Below are 19,691 nucleotides of genomic sequence, written 5' to 3' on the forward strand. Positions count from 1 at the left end.
GAGAGAGAGAGAGATCACAAATGAGTTAGTGAGGAAAAGCTTTACCTAAAGTTACCTTAATTGAAGATGAAACTCGATTTATTTGCCACCTTTGAATGAACAAAAAGCTGTTATTACTTATATATATGTTTTCCACTGATGCAGAAGAATATTTATTTTTAGAAATTTTGGATTAACCATAGCATTTCAGAATTCATAAGACTTTATTTATTGTGCTGATTCCAATTCAAACACGTGTCTTTCTTGTTTTTGTCTGTGTTCATTCTGCTCTGGACATTTCGGCCTAGTGGCCAATCTAAGTGACTTTTGCCCTCCCTCCTTCAGTGCAGATGAAGCTCAAATGCTTTCCCAAGCTCAGCAGACGACGTCTTTTCATATACTGCATTCTGGCATACCTTGCTTTACCCATTTTGTCTTTTGTTTTTGCTGTTGTTTAGTCATGTATTTATTGATGGGTTTAATTATGTTTGTCTTTAGAGTTGTCCTTTCCTGAGAACAAGGACCTTGTCTCATTTGCTGTTATATTGTCTGTTATAATCCAGATGTGGATATTTGATAAAAATTTGATTAAACAATCTTTATGTATTTTATCTTAACTCCTTTATTTGCTAGCAATATAAAAGTAGATTGAAAATAACCAGATTTCAAGTTAGTGTGGTTTTGAGGTATTTGTGACCCAGGTCTTGCCAGGTACGCGCCTTTGATATAATTCAGGGTGATATGCTTTAGATGTGATATTTCCATGATTTTTTGCTGTCCTATCTCAAGTGGCTGGATTTGGTATTTCCTTAGCCCTGACCTGACATTTTAATGTGACCAAGTTTCTGTGGCGTTTTGGTAAACACCAGGGACGGTTGCCACTGTGTCTATCCTCACTATCCACTCCATGCTCTCTCTTACTTCTCATGTAAGCACCAGTTATTCTAGTCACTTTTCAGGATGTGAAATGTTTCTAGAAAGTTTGTCCATGACCAGTAGCAAATTGAAATTTGAAATTGTTACATCTGACTTATTTGTAGAGGATGTTTAGGAGTGGTTGAATATGTTACCTGTTCAAAGGTCTGGACTCACTGCCTTTTGCTCTAGAACCTGTTAGCTACACAGAAATGATCAGACCCAGCAAAACGTATTCACCTATCTACATGCATGTAAAACTGAATGAGAGTTGAAAGTCAATTTATTCCTTCATCCAGGATGAACAGAACACACATTACTTTTCTAGCAGAAAGGTCTACTTGTGAAGTACAATTACGTTTGGAGAAGTTTGTGAAGTTAGAGGGAAATTAAGAGCATTAAAGATTGGAAGCTGGAATAGTCTGGTGAAACCCTTGTAGTTTTCACCATCCAAGAAAGATATTTGTGTAAAGAAGTACAATTAGGAGAAATAGTGTTTGGAGGTAGAATGTTCTCTGCAAATTACCTTTTTCAGTATTCAGAGTTAACCTTCCAGATTATCTGGTGACCTCTTCCCTGCTCCCCTCATCATTTCCTTTAAATTTGCACATTTTAATCACATATTTGAAAAAATTGTCTGATTTTCAGAGACAGAATCTCTCTGTAAACTTTGAATTTTAGTTGAAGCATAAAAATTAGTTAGAGAATACCCTTTCTTTGACTCACATCTCTTAACCTTTCTCCATTTTGGTATCCACACTGCCTGTTGAGAAATGTTACATGAAATCTAGTTATCTTTCTCTCCCTCCTATCCCCATTCCTTTTTTTTCTTTCTCTTTCTCTCCCTTCTCTCCTATGGCAATATTTAATTACTTACTCTGTTTCAGGAACTGCTCCAGGTATTGGAGATACAGTGGTGAATAAGACAAAATTCTTGCTCTGTAATGAGTTTGTATGTTTATTTTTTCTTCCCACCTTCATTGTTTTGGTGTGTACATTATCTCTAATTAAAATATGAAACTGGGTGAGACATCTTAGAAACTTAAAGCATGCCTACAAATGAAGTAGTCTGTCAACTGATTTTGGAAAACTGAAGCACATTTCTAAGGAGAATTCACATGTGAAGAAAATGACCCTTATCATATATTTAAAATTATTTCTTTTCTAGGGAGGAATGCTCTTCACCTGGCTGCAAAGTATGGGCATGCACTGTGTCTACAAAAACTTCTACAGGTAGTAAAAGTGGTTAATACTTTGACTTTATTATTTTGACTGCAAATAACAGATGTGTTTTTGGAACTTGAGATCAAAGAAAATAGTAGGCTAGCTTTGACTATTAGCTTACATAATATTTTTTCCATCATTTGTGAAAGAATGTGAACAATAAAGAGCAAAGACTCCGAGGGAAGTGAATTGCATAACTCAGTGTATTAAAAATAAACAACAAAGACTTGACCTTCCTGTTGACATTAGCTGGAGATTGGAATTTTCTGTCATCTGGTATATGACTTGCGATGAAGTGATACAGCATAGGAGCTATATATTTCTGTATAAACATCAATAACTCAGACTATGTAATAACATCATTAGTTAAGCTTATAATCAGGCAACCACAAAATTCTGTGAACTACTGGGCTAAATTACGTTTTCAGTTGAAAGGTCTAGTCACACATTTCCTTAAACATGTTTGCCACTAAGTTTCACAGCAGAACTCATTTGTTTTTTCTGATTCAATTGTTCAAGTTTTAATTCTTGCTGGAAAAAAACCCCAAACAATAACAGTTTCTATATTTCATGCGATTGTAATGTACCATATGTTTTCCTGTTTACTGGAATGCTGTTAAATTTGCAGTATAATGTTATTATATTTGTCGCATGTCAAAATATTTATGGCTTGTCTAGTACTCTTTAGAGTTTTTGATAAATGCAATATTTTTAAGATTAAATAACAGCTGTTCATTTGAGTCTCGATATTTAACTTGGAAATAAAACTTTCTTAGATTACTAAATATCTGTGTTTTAAAACAGTACAGTTGTCCCACTGAACATGTAGACCTGCAGGGAAGAACTGCACTTCACGATGCAGGTAATAAGCAAAGGTTTCACTTGGACATAAACAAATCTTTGTTAAAATGGCTGGGCATTTAAATTAATTTCAAAGTTTTAACATGAATATATTTGTATAATTCATGGAGAAACAGAATGTTATGAATTTTTTATTTATTCAGATTTGAAATTTATTGGATTGTACGGCTTAAAAAGAATCATTCAGCCAATATTTACAGGCCAGGTTGCTAGATACTGAAAGTCCAAATATGAATAAACCATAATCCTGCTCTCAAGGAGCTGTAAGTACCATGTGTTTGCTTGGGAACTGGTAGGAGAAATGGGAATGAGGAAGACTTCTCTTTCTTAAAAACTATATTTACCTCATTAACATGTCTGAACCTCATTTTCCTCATCTGCAAAATGAAGTTACTAATACTACTGCAGTAGTGGTTATAACTGAATCATGAATAGTACCTGGCATGTAGTAACTTCTTAATTAATGGTGATGGTGCTTGTTTTGATTTAGAGGTGTCAGTGCTGAATTACATACCATTGTAATTTGCTGTATTTTAAAAGAGATTTATATTAGTAATTTCAAAGATTTTATTAATCATACTGTATATCAAAATTTATCTGCATTATTCTGTAGGTGTCTTAAAGAAAATGATTAGAAAAAAGTTAAATATTTAAGGATTTTTGGAATGTAAGATAGTCTGACCCCTGGGCAGACTCCTCTAAGACTGAAATTCCTAGTTAACTAGGTGTTCAAAGGAAAAGCAAAACAAAACAAAACCTACTGTTTCCTTTCATGTATATGGAATATCCTTGGTAGATTAGAGGATTAGAGTAGTCTCTGTTAAAAATGTATTATACTTCAAATTTCCTTCAAACTTTTATACTTTTGATTTTCTTCCTTTTTAAAAAAATCTTATGTATTTTTGTGATAGTTTAATCTCTCACACAATGCATTTTTTAAAATTTTGGTATAGAGTGCTATTATTTTCAGAACATTTTTACATACATTGTCATTTAAGCCTCACAATGACTCCTGTGAGTTTCTATAGTTTTAAATTTTTATGATAATTTTGTATTACTATTTACATAAACAAAAATATTAATTAAAAAATAAATAAAAACATAGACCTAGATTCATATGTGATATACTTATCAAGCTTGTGTAGTTATGGGTTCATCAAAACAAATTTATAAATTAAACTTAAAATCATAAAAAATTATAATTCATTTCTGTAGCACTAATTTATTGTTTGATGGAAATTTTAAAATGATTTTGCTGCTTAATGAAGTATGAATATATGTCACATGATATTTCTATTCTCCTACCACCTTCTCATAGTTGTTTTTTAATCCATTCAACCTTATTAATAATCATGTTTTAAAAATTATTAAAAATGTTATAATTATTAAAAATTAAAAATAATCATGTTTTTAAAATGTTAATAATCATGTTTTAAAAATTATTAAAAATGAAAATTTGAAACATAAAGTTAGACTATCATATTAAAATACCTTATACCCCTCATCCAGCTGAGACAGTTGTCAGCATATGGCTAATCTTGATTCATTTATACCACCACCCATTATTCTCCTCTACTTGGCATATTTTAAATCAAATCCAAGACATCATATAATTTTATCCATAAACAATTCAGCTTTTATCTCTGAAAGATAATGATTCTATTTTGTAACCTAAGTGTAATACCATTATTACACCTAATGCATTTGAAAATGTTTTCAATATCATTTACTCAATGTTCAACTTTTTCTAGTTGTTTTTGTTTTTTTTACTGCTTAATTGAGGTATAATTATTATACAAAACTTGTATATAATTATTGTATAATGTAATAACGTATTGCACATAATTAACAATATGGTATTGTGTACTTTAAAATATATTAAGAGGATAGAGTGCTTAGTATTCTCACCAAAAAAACCCCCCAAAAACAAACCCCAAAAAACACACAGGGCTTCCCTGGTGGCGCAGTGGTTGGGAGTCCGCCTGCCAATGCAGGGGACACGGGTTCGAGCCCTGGTCCGGGAGGATCCCACATGCCGCGGAGCGGCTAAGCCTGCGTGCCACAACTGCTGGGGCCCGCGTGCCTAGAGCCCGTGCTCCTCAACGGGAAAAGCCATCGCAGTGAGAAGCCTGCGCACCGCAGCGAGGAGTAGCCCCCGCTCGCTGCAACTGGAGAGGGCCCATGCGCAGCAACAAAGACCCAGCGCAGCCAAAAGTAAATAAATAAATATTAAAAAAAAAAAAACAAAAAAAAAAAAAACACAGACACACAAAAGGACACAAGGAAATTTGTGGAGGTGATCCATATGTTTAGTACCTTGATTGTGGTGAGGGTATTACAGTGTATGCGTTTGTCCAAACTCATCAAAATATGTACAGTAAGTATGTGTAATTTTTTGTATATTATAGATTTTATTATCCCTGTTTTTAAAACTGGTACAACTTAACAGATTGAAATTTTAATATTTGTTCAGTAGGTATACAGATGAAGTTAGAATGAAGACCAAGTTGATGTAGTAAAAGAACTCCAATATCAGTTGCTTATAAAAAAAAAATGGAGTGGTATAGGTTGGCAGGTGGCTTGAGGTCATTCATGAACTGAATTCTTTCCATCTTGTTGCTCCACTTTCCTCTGGTATCTTCCTCAGCAATGTCATTGCAGCAGGGTTGTAGTCATATCTGCGTTCCAGCTGGCAGGAAAGGGAAGGAGAATAGGAGGAGCGCATGCCCACAGTCTGAGGCCCAGATTTGGAAGTGGTAAATAGCCCTCTACTCATAATCCATCAATAAGACCAAAGTCAGTTGGTTGTATTTATCTGTAAAGGAGGCCCAGAAATGTAATCTCAAGATAACTAGTCATGGCCGAGCTGCCACACTGTAGAAGAAGGGGAGAACAAATTTTGGTAACAATTGCCACAGTCCAGCCCTCTGGCCTTCCAGATATTCCTGCAGCCCCTACTTTCCACACATAGAACATTATCCCCACCCCAAGGGAGAGGATACATAACCAATTCAGTCACTGAAGCCACCTCAAAGTCTGGGATTTCTGGGTGATGTGCACTTGTGTATTTTTGGCTCTGAAATGGCTCTTCATGGTCCAACAGTTTGTAAACTCAAAGAAAAGAGACCTGCTCCTCACAATATAGTGATGCAGCAAGAACAGGATAAGTAAAATAAGGACTCCCTTTTGGAAACAGGAGAACTGGGAAATACACAGCAGTCACTATTCAACAGCAGGTTTCAGATACTGCTGAGCAAAACTTGCAAAGGCTTTCAACTGAGATCTTGGAGTAAATTTCTTGGTTAGCTCCTTCAGGTGCCCCCCAGTTTTGTTTCCTAGGAGAAATCCCTTATTGTCCTCTGTGGGCCCTAGCTCTGCCTTCTGGAAGATTCTTGTCCATTATCCTCCAAGATCACAGGTAAATTGGATGTTGGAAAGTATGCCCTCTATATAGGCAGCTTAAGCACAGGAAGAGTTATTAGTTTTAGCTGACTGGGCTTTTGGATTTTGGGGTAGTGCATTCCCTCAAAACCTTGGTAGGTTTCTGGCCTATTTGTTGCCAGCCACTTTCATATGTCAGGAACCATTTATTTTCTGGACATAAAGTTCTTAACCCTCCTTTATTTCTTGTTTTTATTTCTGGACTCATGATTCTCTACCTCATTTTATTTTATTTTTTTAACCAAAATTTAGAAAATTTATTTATAAAATGTTCAGTACTGTGTAGAACATTAGGTTAATTTACAGAGTTTTTAAAAAATTTTATTGGAATATAGTTGATTTACAATGTTGTATTAGTTTCAGGTGTACAATGAAGTGAATCACTTATACATATACACATACCTACTCCTGTTTTAGATTCTTTTTCCATATAGGCCATTACAGAGTATTGAATAGAGTTCCCTGTGCTATACAGTAGGTCCTTATTAGTTATCTAGTTTATATATAGTAGTGTGTTATGTCAATCCCAATCTCCCAATTTATCCCCCCCAACCCCGTCCCCTGGTAACCATAAGTTTGTTTTCTACATCCGTGACTCTACTTCTGTTTTGTAAATAGGTTCATTTGTTCATTTTAATACTGCCACCTCAAAGTCATCTGAAATAATAGTCTTGGATGGGAATATAGTATCCTCAATCTGATCTTTATTCCAGGACTGGATCTGTTTTTTTTGTTTTTTTTTCATTTTTCCTTATTGGGCTGTCTTTGAGAAAAGTTGTGACCAACAATAGTTTTATATCTTGCTGTTTGGTATAGAGGAACAATTGGCTTCTCTATACCTGTGAGGTCCCAAATATCTAGAAACTCTATTCCCTTCCAACTGTGTTCATAACTAATTCTTGCTTGACCTCATCTCTTTCTTGTTGACCTCATCTCTTTCTTACTAGAAGCAGTAAGCAGCCGCCAATATGCCCTAAAATTTGGGCTCTTTTCTATTGCTTCACCTAGAAAGGCTCCATAGTCACACAGTGTACCTTGTAAATTAGCACAGATGATAGATCTATCAAACGTTTTGCCACAGTGTGAGAAAAATCACAAGGTTTCTAGCCTGAAATATGTTTACTGACCACCTAGTACCCAACCACTAAACCAGTGCTGTATAATTTAGGTATCTGTTACAACAGCACCTGACTCCTGATAGCAATTTTTGTCTTGGTTAGGGATAAGATTATACTGCTGTGACAAAATAAAATAACATTTGCTTTAAACACACACACACACACACACACACACAGAATTTATTTCTTTCATGTCACAGCCCTAATGATCAGATTGACTTGTACCTCTGCTTCATATAGTCATTCAGGGACCCAGATTTCTTCTATTTTGCAGTTCTACCATTGCCTGGGGGTGTTGTCCTCATCTTTAAGGCTGAAGCTGATAATAGGTACCTGTTATCCTGCTAGCAGGAAGGAGAAAGATTATGGAAGAATGTATAACCACTTTTTAAAGCCCTAGACTCAGAAGGTAGCACATGTCCCTCATGTCAGACTCCATTGGCATGATCTAACTCATGTGGTCATGCCTTCATGCAAAGGAGACTGGGAACTGTGGTCTAGGTGAGCCACCCTGTGCCCAACACAGTTTTATTACCATGGAACAAGGATGAACGGCTGGCATTCTCCATCATCGCACCTTTAATACTGACTTGATTTGTTCTGTATAGTATAACTCTGGAATTTTTTATGCTTTACATTTTTTCCTTCTTATCTTTAATTGGGCCTGAATGGTTGTTATTTTATAATTCCTGAATTAATGTGTTCAGTTTCAATTTATCTTTTTTTTAAGATTGATTATATATTTTATATAAAAGACTTGCTGGATTAAAGACATCAGAAATGAAAAATTGACTTGATTTTTTAATGTATGTTTGGTTTTACTTTATTGCACCAAAAAAAAAAAAAGAACGCTGACTTAGTACTTTTTTGTGCAAATAAACTAATATCAACTTATAAAACTTTTATAAAAACTCGTGGGAAGTATAAACACAATCGTACTTTATGAATTTGACCACTTTTTTCCTGATACAAATATGAACTCTAGTGTTGATCAGAGAAGAGGCATCATGTGATTTTCTAATATAATTTTTAGCAAAATGACCCTGCTTTTGCATCAAGGGCAGACATTGCAGTTTCTGTTTTGAAAAGGAAATATGAACTGTATGAATCATACTTTATTTACTGTGGGTCTTCTGTAAAGAAAAAAGTATGTGATTCTTTTAAAAAAACTGCACTAACACTTCAAGGATTCAGTAAGTTATAGCCATCCTTTAAAATATACTATAAATAGAAAGTTTAAGTGTGATTTTCATTATCAGTGGTTACCCTTAGCACAGCAGTATATTCTTGTCCTCTGCAAGAGTGACAGTGTTCCTTGGCCCTAATAAATTATACAAAATTTACAAAATGATCTTATCTAATCCATTTTCAGATAGAAAAATCAATGCTTATAATGCTAAACTGAGAGTGAAGGATGTGAAGTTTAGTACTTTAGGGATTGAAGAATTTAGGCCTTATACGGGTCTAGCAAAACACCACGTGCTACCAACAGATGTTCACCATTTATCATTTTCCTTTGTTCCTCAAAGCTATGGCAGACTGTCCTTCTAGCATACAGCTGCTCTGCGACCACGGGGCCTCAGTGAATACCAGAGATGTAGTAAGTCAGTTTATGTTTATTCTCATTTCAACTCACGTATTCTGACTTTCATGTTTTGGGAGACTCGTTGTCTGAATGCTGTCTTATTTTTCTTGTTGCTTAGGATGGGCGGACGCCACTTGTTCTGGCTACTCAGATGTGTAGGCCAACAATATGTCAACTGCTGATAGATAGAGGGGCGGATATTAATTCCAGAGACAAACAAAACAGGTAATTCTTTTATCACGGCTCCCCAGACACCAGCTCGATGCACAGTGATCCTGAAGCTCTGCTGCTGTGACTTGGCCTTTCTATCCCCTGTGGTTCTCCCTTCCTTGGAATTAGCACTCACTTCTTCTTACTCTTCAGAGTTGGCTGAAGAAGGAGGGAGAGGGAAATGGGGGATGATGACAGGGTAAACTCGAAATACAGGCAGTGATTATGGCCTGTGTTCAGGTCAAAGAACTGAAGAAAAGAGTAATTATATCCTAGTTATTTTGAGCTTATAAAATAATCTTTAATGAAATGGGCTCAAATAAGGAAGAAGAATAAAAAATGACATTTACAGTCTCTACTTCTTCATTAGTGAATCTTTTGAGAGTAAGGGAGTTCTTGCGTGTCCTGGAGCTTGACATGTTTCAGTGTAGATTTTCTCAAGGTGTTTTCTCTCCTTTCTGCTGGGCACAATGCCACCTCCTTCTTTGAAACTGAGTTCATTTCTGTACCCCAGTACAGATTTCATTAATTTATTTCTGCACCTGTATTTGATGTTATTTTAGTTGGTGTGCACTAACAATTTCTATCTGTAATTCTCTCTGTCCTCTTTTCTGGGTCTAGTGTATCATGCTGCTTGCTATATTATAATTCTGATGTTTATAGTCACGGAGTTTCTGACAACAAAGTATCTGAAATACATCCCTTCCACCAGTTGAAGCATTACAGTAATTTATGACAAGTTTCTGAGATTGTATAGATGATTACTGGTAAAATTGTTGGTTTCTTTTCAGTTACTTTTATTCTTCTAAACACGTATTCTATTGTTTGTAGTTCACTGGAAGTAGATAAGTATAATTAGTCTTTGGATGTCAGATTTTATAGCTCTGATTGTTTTCATTGTTCAGGCATCTCAAAGGAGGAAATTCTTAAGCAATTAAATCATTAATGTGATTTTTAAGAAAGTGGCTTTTTTTATATTACTTTGTTTTTGTGATACTGTGATCTGGCTCCAAGCATGTTTAAGAAAATTTGATTGAAAAATAAATTTTAGGATCAGAAAGGGGTGATCTGGCTGATCCACGTATACAATGCTTTCTCTTATATTTTTCCAAGTATGTTTGTGTTATTTCATTGGAACTTCACAAAAAAACCAATGCGATAGGGCAATGTGTATTATATTTAGACGACATATCAAATGGTTTTAAAGGTAAATTAAAATCTGTTTCTGACACTCTGTATTCAAGTTTCTTTTCTTTCTTCCTGTCTTACCTATAACATTTTTTCCCTTATAACAAAAAATTTGTTAATGCCTGTTTTATGTAAAACTGCATTCCAGCAACTACCGGGGAGTATAAAAGAGGAATAGAACAGACATCAAATAAAGGCAAAAATCAGTTTCCGTATGAAATTCAATATTCACAATTGAAGACAGAATCATATATAGGATAAGTCACTTCATTTCATTAAGTGTTGGTTGCCTCAGCAGTAAAAATAGAGAATTTCTAGAGTACTTCTGAATTTCCATGATGATTTAATTGTTGCATTATTATGATCTGCCAGTCATACTGTTAAATGTTTAAGTGCTGACGATTCTGTCATGGCCGAATAAACCAGTGGTCCATGATAATGGGGTTAATCAAAGAAGGTTTATTTGAGGGCTTCCCTGGTGACGCAGTGGTTGAGAGTCCGCCTGCCGATGCAGGGCACATGGGTTCGTGCCCCGGTCCGGGAGGATCCCACATGCCGCGGAGCGACTGGGCCCGTGAGCCATGGCCGCTGAGCCTGCGCGTCCGGAGCCTGTGCTCCTCAACGGGAGAGGCCACAACGGTGAGAGGCCCGCGTACAACAACAAAAAAAGAAGATTTATTTGAGAAGGCAAATTTTAAAATTAAGTGTGAAAATGTGAAGGAGGTGTGTAGGAGAAGAAAGGCTCTTCTAAAGAGAGAAATCAGGAACAGGAATCTGATTCTTGTTTTGGAATAGAAGGGATTCATTGGTGACGTTTGCATGATGTGGTTCAGTTCACAAAGTGATTTATTTATTTTATTGTTTTCAGTAACTGATAGTGTATTTATAAAATGAAAACCTCTCTAACAAAATACACTTTTCACTGGGAAAATAAATAAAACAGACAAATGGATCTACACAAAGTAAAAATTAACTTTGGTAGATTTGAGTGTAGGACAGTCCATAACAAGCTTATTTGCCCTTACTCCCCCAGAGCTGATCATCTTTCAAGTTAAGATTTTTAAAATATTTTTAAATTGAGATTATTATATTGACATTTGTTTCTCATTCCACATCATCTTCAGCCAAGCTCTGAGCACTTACAGTTCTCTAATTGTTGGGAGCTTAGTCAGAAGCATCTGGAACACTGGTGGTGGAAGAGTTTGCTGCAACACTTGCAGTAACTGCTGTGGCCGTCCACACACAGCAATTGCATTTGTCAGATGGTCAACACCCTTCTCATATTCACCTTGAGCTAGTAACTCTTGCAAGCTGTATTTCTTCAAGGAAGAATTTCTGAACGGCTTCAGCATCTTTAAGGTTAGGTAACTTGGAAAGTCTGGTTCTCTCCTTGGCAGGCTTCTGTTTCTTTCTTCGTTCTTGCAGCCTGTTCTTGAAGTTAGGATCTCTCCATCTCTTGGGGTCAAGGTAAATGCAGTACCCAATGAAAAGGGCCCCGCACGTACCGGCGGAGATGGCGCTGTTCCGGCCCTCCATCTTCTCTCCAACGAGGAGTGGGGTTGGCGGCAGCAGGGCCCACGATGAAGCCGTTGGCCGAGAACCCTCGGAAAGGACTGTGCCACTCTGTGCTGCCGCCCGCCGTGAGGGACGCGGGAAGGCCTGCAAAGTGATTTAAATAGCTTGGGTTTATCATTGTAGGTTTTGCACAGATAAGGTGACAGTATCAGTTGTGGAAGATCTTTGTGGCAATTAACTTGTAGTACATAGAAGGACTGGAATAAAGGAGGTTAATTTGGTAGTAGAAGTAACAGATGTGTGTAGGTAGATGTAAAATGCTAGCTCTGCAAACTAAGACACAAAACAAATGTTTTTTATAAATGCAATGGAGTAAAAATATGAAGTCAAATCTGTGTCTATAACAACGTGGCTTTTTAAAGTAATATCTGTTCTTTAAGAAGGGGACCTCTGAAAGAGATTTCTGAAATTTTTTTTTTGATCCTTCTCAAGGTCTTTTATTCTTCCATCTTGCCTTCTAGGACTGCTCTCATGCTAGGTTGCGAGTATGGTTGCAAAGATGCAGTAGAAGTCTTAATCAGAAATGGTGCTGATGTAACCTTGCTGGATGCCCTTGGCCATGATAGTTCTTACTATGCAAGAATTGCTGACAATCTGGACATTCTAACCTTACTGAAGACTGCATCAGAAAATACCAGCAAAGGTACCAGCAGTTTTCTGTCACTAGAAAAGTGCTAGTTAATAAAGAGCAGCTTTTAAAGATTTAGGTGGTAGAGCTGCAGTTCGTAAGAGGCAAAACACTCCTTACAATAAGCAGTATTGGTTCATCTGCCTCAGCTCTGCGGTTTTACATTATAGTCACTTGTTCTGAGGCAGTGTGTGTTACATTTATTGTCCAGTTTATCCAGTCAACCCTACTCTACTGTGGAGTAATTTAAGAACTGAAAAGAAAGAGCCAAATAAAGTGTTTTGCTAATATGTATTTTTTGATGAGGAGGGGTGAAGTGCTTAAGCTCTTGTACTTAAAAAGTTTTAAAGAAAGAATCATTGTTTAAACATGTATTTAAAATATTCAAGTAAGATTTATTGAATACTTGTGCCAAATATTTTCGTATGCTTATTAAAGAGAAATTGGAAAGCACAGAAAAGCACAGCAAGTAAAATCAACCACTCATTCTACCACTGAGGAGCCTCTACTAACATTTTGAGGAATATCTTTCCAGTCTTCTCTCTGCATAAAATTGAGGTCACCTGTAGTGAGCTGTAGCTTACTTTTTGTGTAATATAGTTCGAAGACTTTTCCCTCATAAATAAATATTTTTTCTACAGTATGATTTTTATCAATGCATAAAATTCCATCTAAGTTTAATTTAATTAAGCAGTTTTCTATAGGTGTCATTTAAGTTGTTTATACAGTTTTTACTAATATAAATAACCATTTAGTGACTGTCCTTATGCATAAATATTTTAGCATATTTTTATTATACCCTTAGGATAACTTCCTAGAAATTGAATTAAGAGGTTTCAGGTTATGCACTTTTTTTTAAGCTTTTAATATATATCGAAAAGTTGCCTTCTAATTTAGGATGTTTTAAATTTTGTATTTTTCACCTGTCTCCCCTCCCTGGCATTGAATATCATCTACAGGGATGTTGTCATAGGAAAAAAAAAATACTTTGCCGATTAGATAGGCAAAAGTGATATTTCATTGTTGTTTTAACTGTAAGGTCGTAAACTTCAAAAGAAACTTAAAAATTTATTTCTTTAATATTGACTTAATTACATAATTGGTGAATGCAAATCTACCCAAGTTAACCTGCTGTTTCACTGTTCCTCTTTCTCCTCCCTTTCCCTCTCTTTAAATCTTCAGGGAGAGAAGTTTGGAAGAAAGGACCATCTTTACAACAGGTTAAAAAATTATGTATATTGTGCAGTTTAAGTAAAGTGTTGAGTAAACCTGGGTAATGGTTATATATAACTGTTTTGAGTTTAAATGCATGCCGTTCTCTCTTCCCAGTTAATCATGCCCATGTAGAACCTAGGTCATGAGATCCTGAGGCTTTATCCAGACACTGTCACTCAGCTTGAGACAATGGGTCTTAATTACAATGAATGTATCCAATGGGAAATAAGTAGACTCCTGATTGCTGGTCTTGAACATCCAGCCTTTTCAAGTATGGAATATTGCACCTTGTTGAGTTTCTTCGTTGATGAATATTAGCTTGGTAGACCCTAGACAGTTTTCTCCTATTCTCCCTTAGTAACAGAGTCGAATATCCCCTGATGTGGGAAAATTCTTCCAAGCAATAAGAAATGAAGAAAACAGAATTCAAAACTGATTATATATGTGATTTCAATGCCACTGTTAACATTTTGATTTCTTTTTCTTTTTCTTTTTTTGCTGTATTTAATTTAATGAGGATTTGACTTTTAAAAAAACACAGTACGTGAAATAATTCATACCTTGCACTAAGTTTATTATCAAATCACTATTTAACCCTGGTTTTGTGTCTCAGTCTCAGTAGATGTCTAATCATTTCCCCTGATCTCTTCGAGTTAAAGTGTGTGGGGTTGCTTTGCACACTCTTAAACCATCTCACCCAAAGCTAGTGTAGGCAGCTCTCCTCTTCTGCTGACTGTCCCCTTCCAGGCTTTCAGCTTTTCTCTAATGAGAGGGACCTGAGCACTTCCAAACCCTGAAGAGAAGTAATCAGGTACCTTCTGAGCCATCCTGTCATCATTCTGTATCATTTCTGTAGCTCGCACCTAAATTTGAAAGCTGTATGAAAGCATGCTTCCTTTTCAGTCCATCACAATTAAGTAATATGTCCCTGCATGGGTCATATCTGCTGTCACTTTTCTTTCCCATCTGGAGCAGCTGTTTCAGACTTTTCTCCCATTCCTCAGATAACCTAAGTGGGTGTAGAGGGAAATAAAATGTGCCCTCTTACATCAATACCAGGCATCTCACACATATTAAGAGAAAAACTATTTCTGAAATATACATGTATTTAAAAGAAAGAATTATTGAATATTAATATGGGAATGGTATCTAAATGAATAGGAATTATCTAAATGAATTCATGGAGTTAATATTCTGCTAAGAACAGTAAAACTCATTTGTTTCAGTTGTTAATTAAATACATTTTGAAATATCTGCTGTAAATAGGATTTGTTTGTGTACTAAGGGACATATAATCCTTGTTATCAAGAAGCCTACAGTATAGGTTAAAAAATAAGATGTATTCAGTTACTTACTATATGCCCATTACTGTTCTAAGTGCTGGGGATATCAGTGTTCAAATTTCCTGCCCTCATGGAGCTCCCAGCCCAGTGAGAGAGATGAACAGTAAGCAGATGGGTATTTAGCACCGTGGCAGATGCTTTGAAGACAGGCAGAACAGGATTAGGGAATGAAGAGGGAGAGGGCGGGAAGCTATTTTAGATGGTGTGGTCAGGAAGTGACTGACATTCTAGCAGAGGTCTGAAGGAAGTGAGGAGGGAGCCAGCGGCTCTGTGGGTGAAGCCTCAAGGGCAGAGGGAAGGGCAAGTACCAAGCCCCTGATGAAGGAGGAGCATGTTTAACATGCCCGTGGGGCAGTAGAGGGGCAGAGTGACAGGAACCAGAGACCAGAAGGGAAGGCAGGGGCTGAAAGTGGTATGTACGATGAGACTGGTCAGATTCCACGTCAAGAACGGCCCTTTGGTAGAAGGAATGAGGCTAGACATGTAGTTTGGGCCAAATCGTGGATACAGAGCATCGTCTTAATGGGAACTTGTTCCTCTAATTCTAAATCCAAGCTCATTAGTATGATAGTTTAAACACATGAGTCAACAAATAATTTGGAACATAAAATTATCTTGGAAAATTAAAGCATTCACGTTTTGTTTCTTTAGCTCTCAAAAAGGAAGAAAGAAATACCTTTCTAAATTATTGTGTAGATTTAAAGATCAATTTGGGCAAAAAAATTATTTTATCTCTTGTTTAGTGATTGTATTGTGCTTTTATTAAAGCAAATCTCTAAACTGGAATAAAGTTTCAAAGCAGTAAGTGTACAAAAACAGATCATGTACCCAACCAAGTCATTTAGAAATCTTTTATATAGCTTTAGTCAGTGGATTGTCTATCTCTTTCTTATCACACCCTTTGATATTTTATCTCATCAGTACTCAAAGAAGTAATTTCCATATTTTCTCTCAACATTAATGTAACTCCCCCCCGCCTCCTCTTTTTAAACAGCAAATTCTTCTTTTGGGAATGGTAGCTGATGCTTTATAGTACAACGTGAGTTTTGCCTCTAGTACAAATTCTCCTTTTTAAAATTTGGTGACTTTGGTTAAAATAAATACTTAGCAGTAGGGGTTTTAAATTCTGTTATTTTTTTAGTATTTAAAAAATAGATTATACTTGATTTATTTAAAACCTATATCCTTAAAGATGCTTTCCATTTGGAGTTTTAAGTGGAAACACTGCCACCTTGTGTTTTGTACAGCAAAATTTAAACTTGGATAAACTGAAAATCACTAATTGGGTGTATTGCCTATTGAGGAAAATGTACTTTTCTATATTCTCATACTTGCTAACCTGTGTTTTCTTATGTTTTACCAAAGCGAAATTTGACGCAGATGCTAGATGAAGTAAATATGAAATCAGATCAGAGGGAGCATCAAAACATTCAGGTAAAACGAAAAAATAAATTGGTATCTTCCTTTGCAAAGAATTCCAGCATTGTTTGTAGTGGGGTTGGGGAAAAGAAAGGAAGCAAAAATGCGGGGGAAATGAGTAGGGGATGGAAGGGCAGCTTGTTATGTTTTGTGATTCTACTTTCTTGCCAAATTCCTTCTAAAAGAATTAACTTTTGATATGAATGTTTGAGTCAGTATTAATCTTACAAGAAGTATTGTTTTAATATATATTAGGAAGTAAATAATTTAATAACTTTCTGTAAGTTTTTGTTGATTTAAATATATCTGTTTGGGGCCATAAATCATAAATTTGTATTCCTTCTAGAAAATTAATTATAGTGATAAAAATGATGGTTATCAATGTAAATAAACAAAATCTGAACTTTTTCTTAAAGTATTTTTTATTTTGATTAAGAAAAGTAATTTTGGTAACCACATAGCACTTTTTACCTTTTATGTTCGTCAAAGTGTTCAAAAAATAATTATTATTTGGATTGTGTTGGAAAAAGAGCCATAATTAAATGGTTTATTTTATGACTGAAATACCATTAAAATATAAATTGAATAGCCTTTTCCATATGATAAAACAAAAGCATTTTATTTGTGTTTTCATAGTTTACTATGTAGTGTTAAGAAAGTGAACTGTAGCCTTCAATTAGAGGCTTAAATGTTTTATCAGAGCACTGAAGTATTGATATTCTTATGCTTTGTTAAACTCATAAATTTGAGAGGTGTTTGGCAAAAGTTAAAATGACATATTCTTCTGCTATTTTCTATTTCCAGATGATGCTTTTATTTCTTATTTATTAGAATCATGATGGTTTGCTGTCTTTGTATATAGTTGTATTTATTAGTTATCATAGGACTATAATTTTCTGCGTTATTTCTCATGTATAGATTTTAAATTATTTGAATGTCATTGAAATTATTGTATCTTTATACTTAAAGCTGTTTTATATATGTATATATCTGTTTATGATAGTGAACTGCTTTTAGAAATTTCTTCCGTAAGAATTGCTCCTTTAAAGTTGGTCTGGCACCTGTTATCTTTGCTATTTAAGGATCTGGAGATTGAAAATGAAGATCTGAAAGAGAGGTTGAGAAAAATTCAGCAGGAACAGAGAATATTATTGGATAAAGTAAATGGTTTACAACTACAGCTGAATGAGGTAAATAATCTGCGTCATACCAGAAAAATCCAGAACTGTTTTACTACGAGTCATTATCATCGGTAACAAATTGTTAATGACGGCCCATCACAGCTAGTCATGGTGCCAGGTGCTAAAGGAGGTAAAATCAGGTCATTGCCCTGTGGAAAGTCATATCTTATTAGGACCTTTACATGAAACAAGGTCGGATCTAAGAACAGAGAACACTGTTGGTCTGTGGTAATGACAAAGGACTGAACTGTGATTGGAGTTGTGGGATTAGAGAGGAAGAAGTAGACAGAAGACATGAGGAGGAAGAACAGGTAAGAGTTTTAAGTAACTGATGGGGTCTCAGAAGAATCGAAAGTGCTTCTGAACCTGGTTAGTGAGAAGCATGAATGACAACGTAGAGCACAGAAGTAGTAGCACATAGGCATTTTCTTCTCACAGTCTCATCCCCAATCTTAATGACATGCACCAGTCTTTTTAAAAGATATTTGCCAAGCTCATGCTTTTTAACATAAACTTTCAAGAGTGAAAATACATTTCTTCTTCTTTTTAAATTTAGGAAGTAATGGTTGCTGATGATCTGGAAAGTGAGGTAGGATGATAAGTTTTACTTTAAAGCTGTAAATTGTTGTGTAAATTGAAGATAACATTGCAGTAGAGGTTTAAGTCCTGAACTGACGTGGAGACAGAATTCTCTTTTTGGTTATTGCTCAAAGGAAAAAACAAAACCTATGTGTGACTGTAAAATTATGTGTTGAGTATAGTGGCGTGGGTTATTGTAGGCATTTTCTTGTTACTGAAATGAGCCTCTAAATGGCTCATTTTCTATGAAACTTTTCATGAAAAGATATAAAATTCTAAGCATTATAGAGAAAATGTCTGAAAATGATAAGATTTAAAACAAACCACAGAAATTTGAATTTTTCATAATATTGTTTGTGTATATTATTAGTATAGTTCTACAAATTTTGAACTCTACTAATAGTTAAAAATTGACCAGGTTAGGGCTTCCCTGGTGGCACAGTGGTTAAGAATCCACCTGCCAACGCAGGGGACACGGGTTCAATCCCTGGCCTGGGAAGATCCCACGTGCCACGGAGCAACTAAGCCCGTGCACCACAACTACTGAGCCTATGCTCTAGAGCCTGCGAGCCACAACTACTGAAGCCTGTGCACCTAGAGCCCGTGCTCCGCAACAAGAGAAGCCACTACAATGAGAAGCCTGCACACCGCAAGGAAGAGTAGCCCCCGCTCGCCGCAGCTAGAGAAAGCTCACGCATGGCAACAAAGACCCAACACAGCCAAAAAAAAAAAAAAAGTTCCGTTTTTTTAAAAAAAAAAATTGACCAGGTTAGAGAATTCATTAACTATAGTCCTCAAAGTAATTCTAATTCACATTTTCTAAAACACATTTTTAACACAATTTCAAGCACAGGGTGATTTTGCTCTGTATTTATTTCTTTCCATTTCAGAAAGAAAAGCTGAAGTCCCTTTTGGCAGCTAAAGAAAAGCAACATGAAGAAAGCCTAAGAGCTATTGAGGCTCTGAAAAATAGATTCAAGTATTTTGAGGTATAGAAAGCTTAAATAATTTATTTCATGTAACTCATAATGGGCCGTGGTAAAGGGCTTGAAGTCAGGCTTGAATTTGAATTATCACTCTCTTCTTTATAGTGTGACCTCGGGCAATTTATTTAAAGTCTCTGAGCTTTGTGCTGCTTTGGCAAAATTGGGGTGATTGTCCTTTTTTCCACAGAGTTGTTTTAAAGGTTAAATGAGATCATTGAAATTGACTAAACTGACATTTAGTTCA

General features: G+C 35.7%; 1 protein-coding gene and 1 pseudogene across 3 annotated transcripts in view; one reads left to right on the top strand and one right to left on the bottom strand.

Annotated features, from left to right (window-relative positions):
- UACA (uveal autoantigen with coiled-coil domains and ankyrin repeats) overlaps positions 1-19,691 on the top strand; it is an 87,135-nt gene that overhangs the window by 50,214 nt on the left and 17,230 nt on the right. The window contains exons 4-13 of one of the 3 annotated variants that reach the window (XM_060005679.1): positions 2,063-2,127; positions 2,923-2,980; positions 9,068-9,138; positions 9,242-9,348; positions 12,558-12,739; positions 13,907-13,944; positions 16,648-16,716; positions 17,784-17,891; positions 18,439-18,471; positions 19,352-19,450. In XM_060005679.1, the coding sequence (XP_059861662.1) occupies positions 2,063-2,127; positions 2,923-2,980; positions 9,068-9,138; positions 9,242-9,348; positions 12,558-12,739; positions 13,907-13,944; positions 16,648-16,716; positions 17,784-17,891; positions 18,439-18,471; positions 19,352-19,450 (830 nt within the window). Of the gene's footprint in view, positions 1-2,062; positions 2,128-2,922; positions 2,981-9,067; positions 9,139-9,241; positions 9,349-12,557; positions 12,740-13,906; positions 13,945-16,647; positions 16,717-17,783; positions 17,892-18,438; positions 18,472-19,351; positions 19,451-19,691 lie in introns of those variants that run through there. The other 2 variants (XM_060005680.1, XM_060005681.1) reach the window with 2 other exon arrangements.
- LOC132419817 (mitochondrial import receptor subunit TOM20 homolog) lies at positions 11,626-12,286 on the bottom strand (annotated as a pseudogene).

This window comes from Delphinus delphis, chromosome 2 (genome assembly GCF_949987515.2).
Source record: "Delphinus delphis chromosome 2, mDelDel1.2, whole genome shotgun sequence".
NCBI lineage: Eukaryota > Metazoa > Chordata > Mammalia > Artiodactyla > Delphinidae > Delphinus > Delphinus delphis.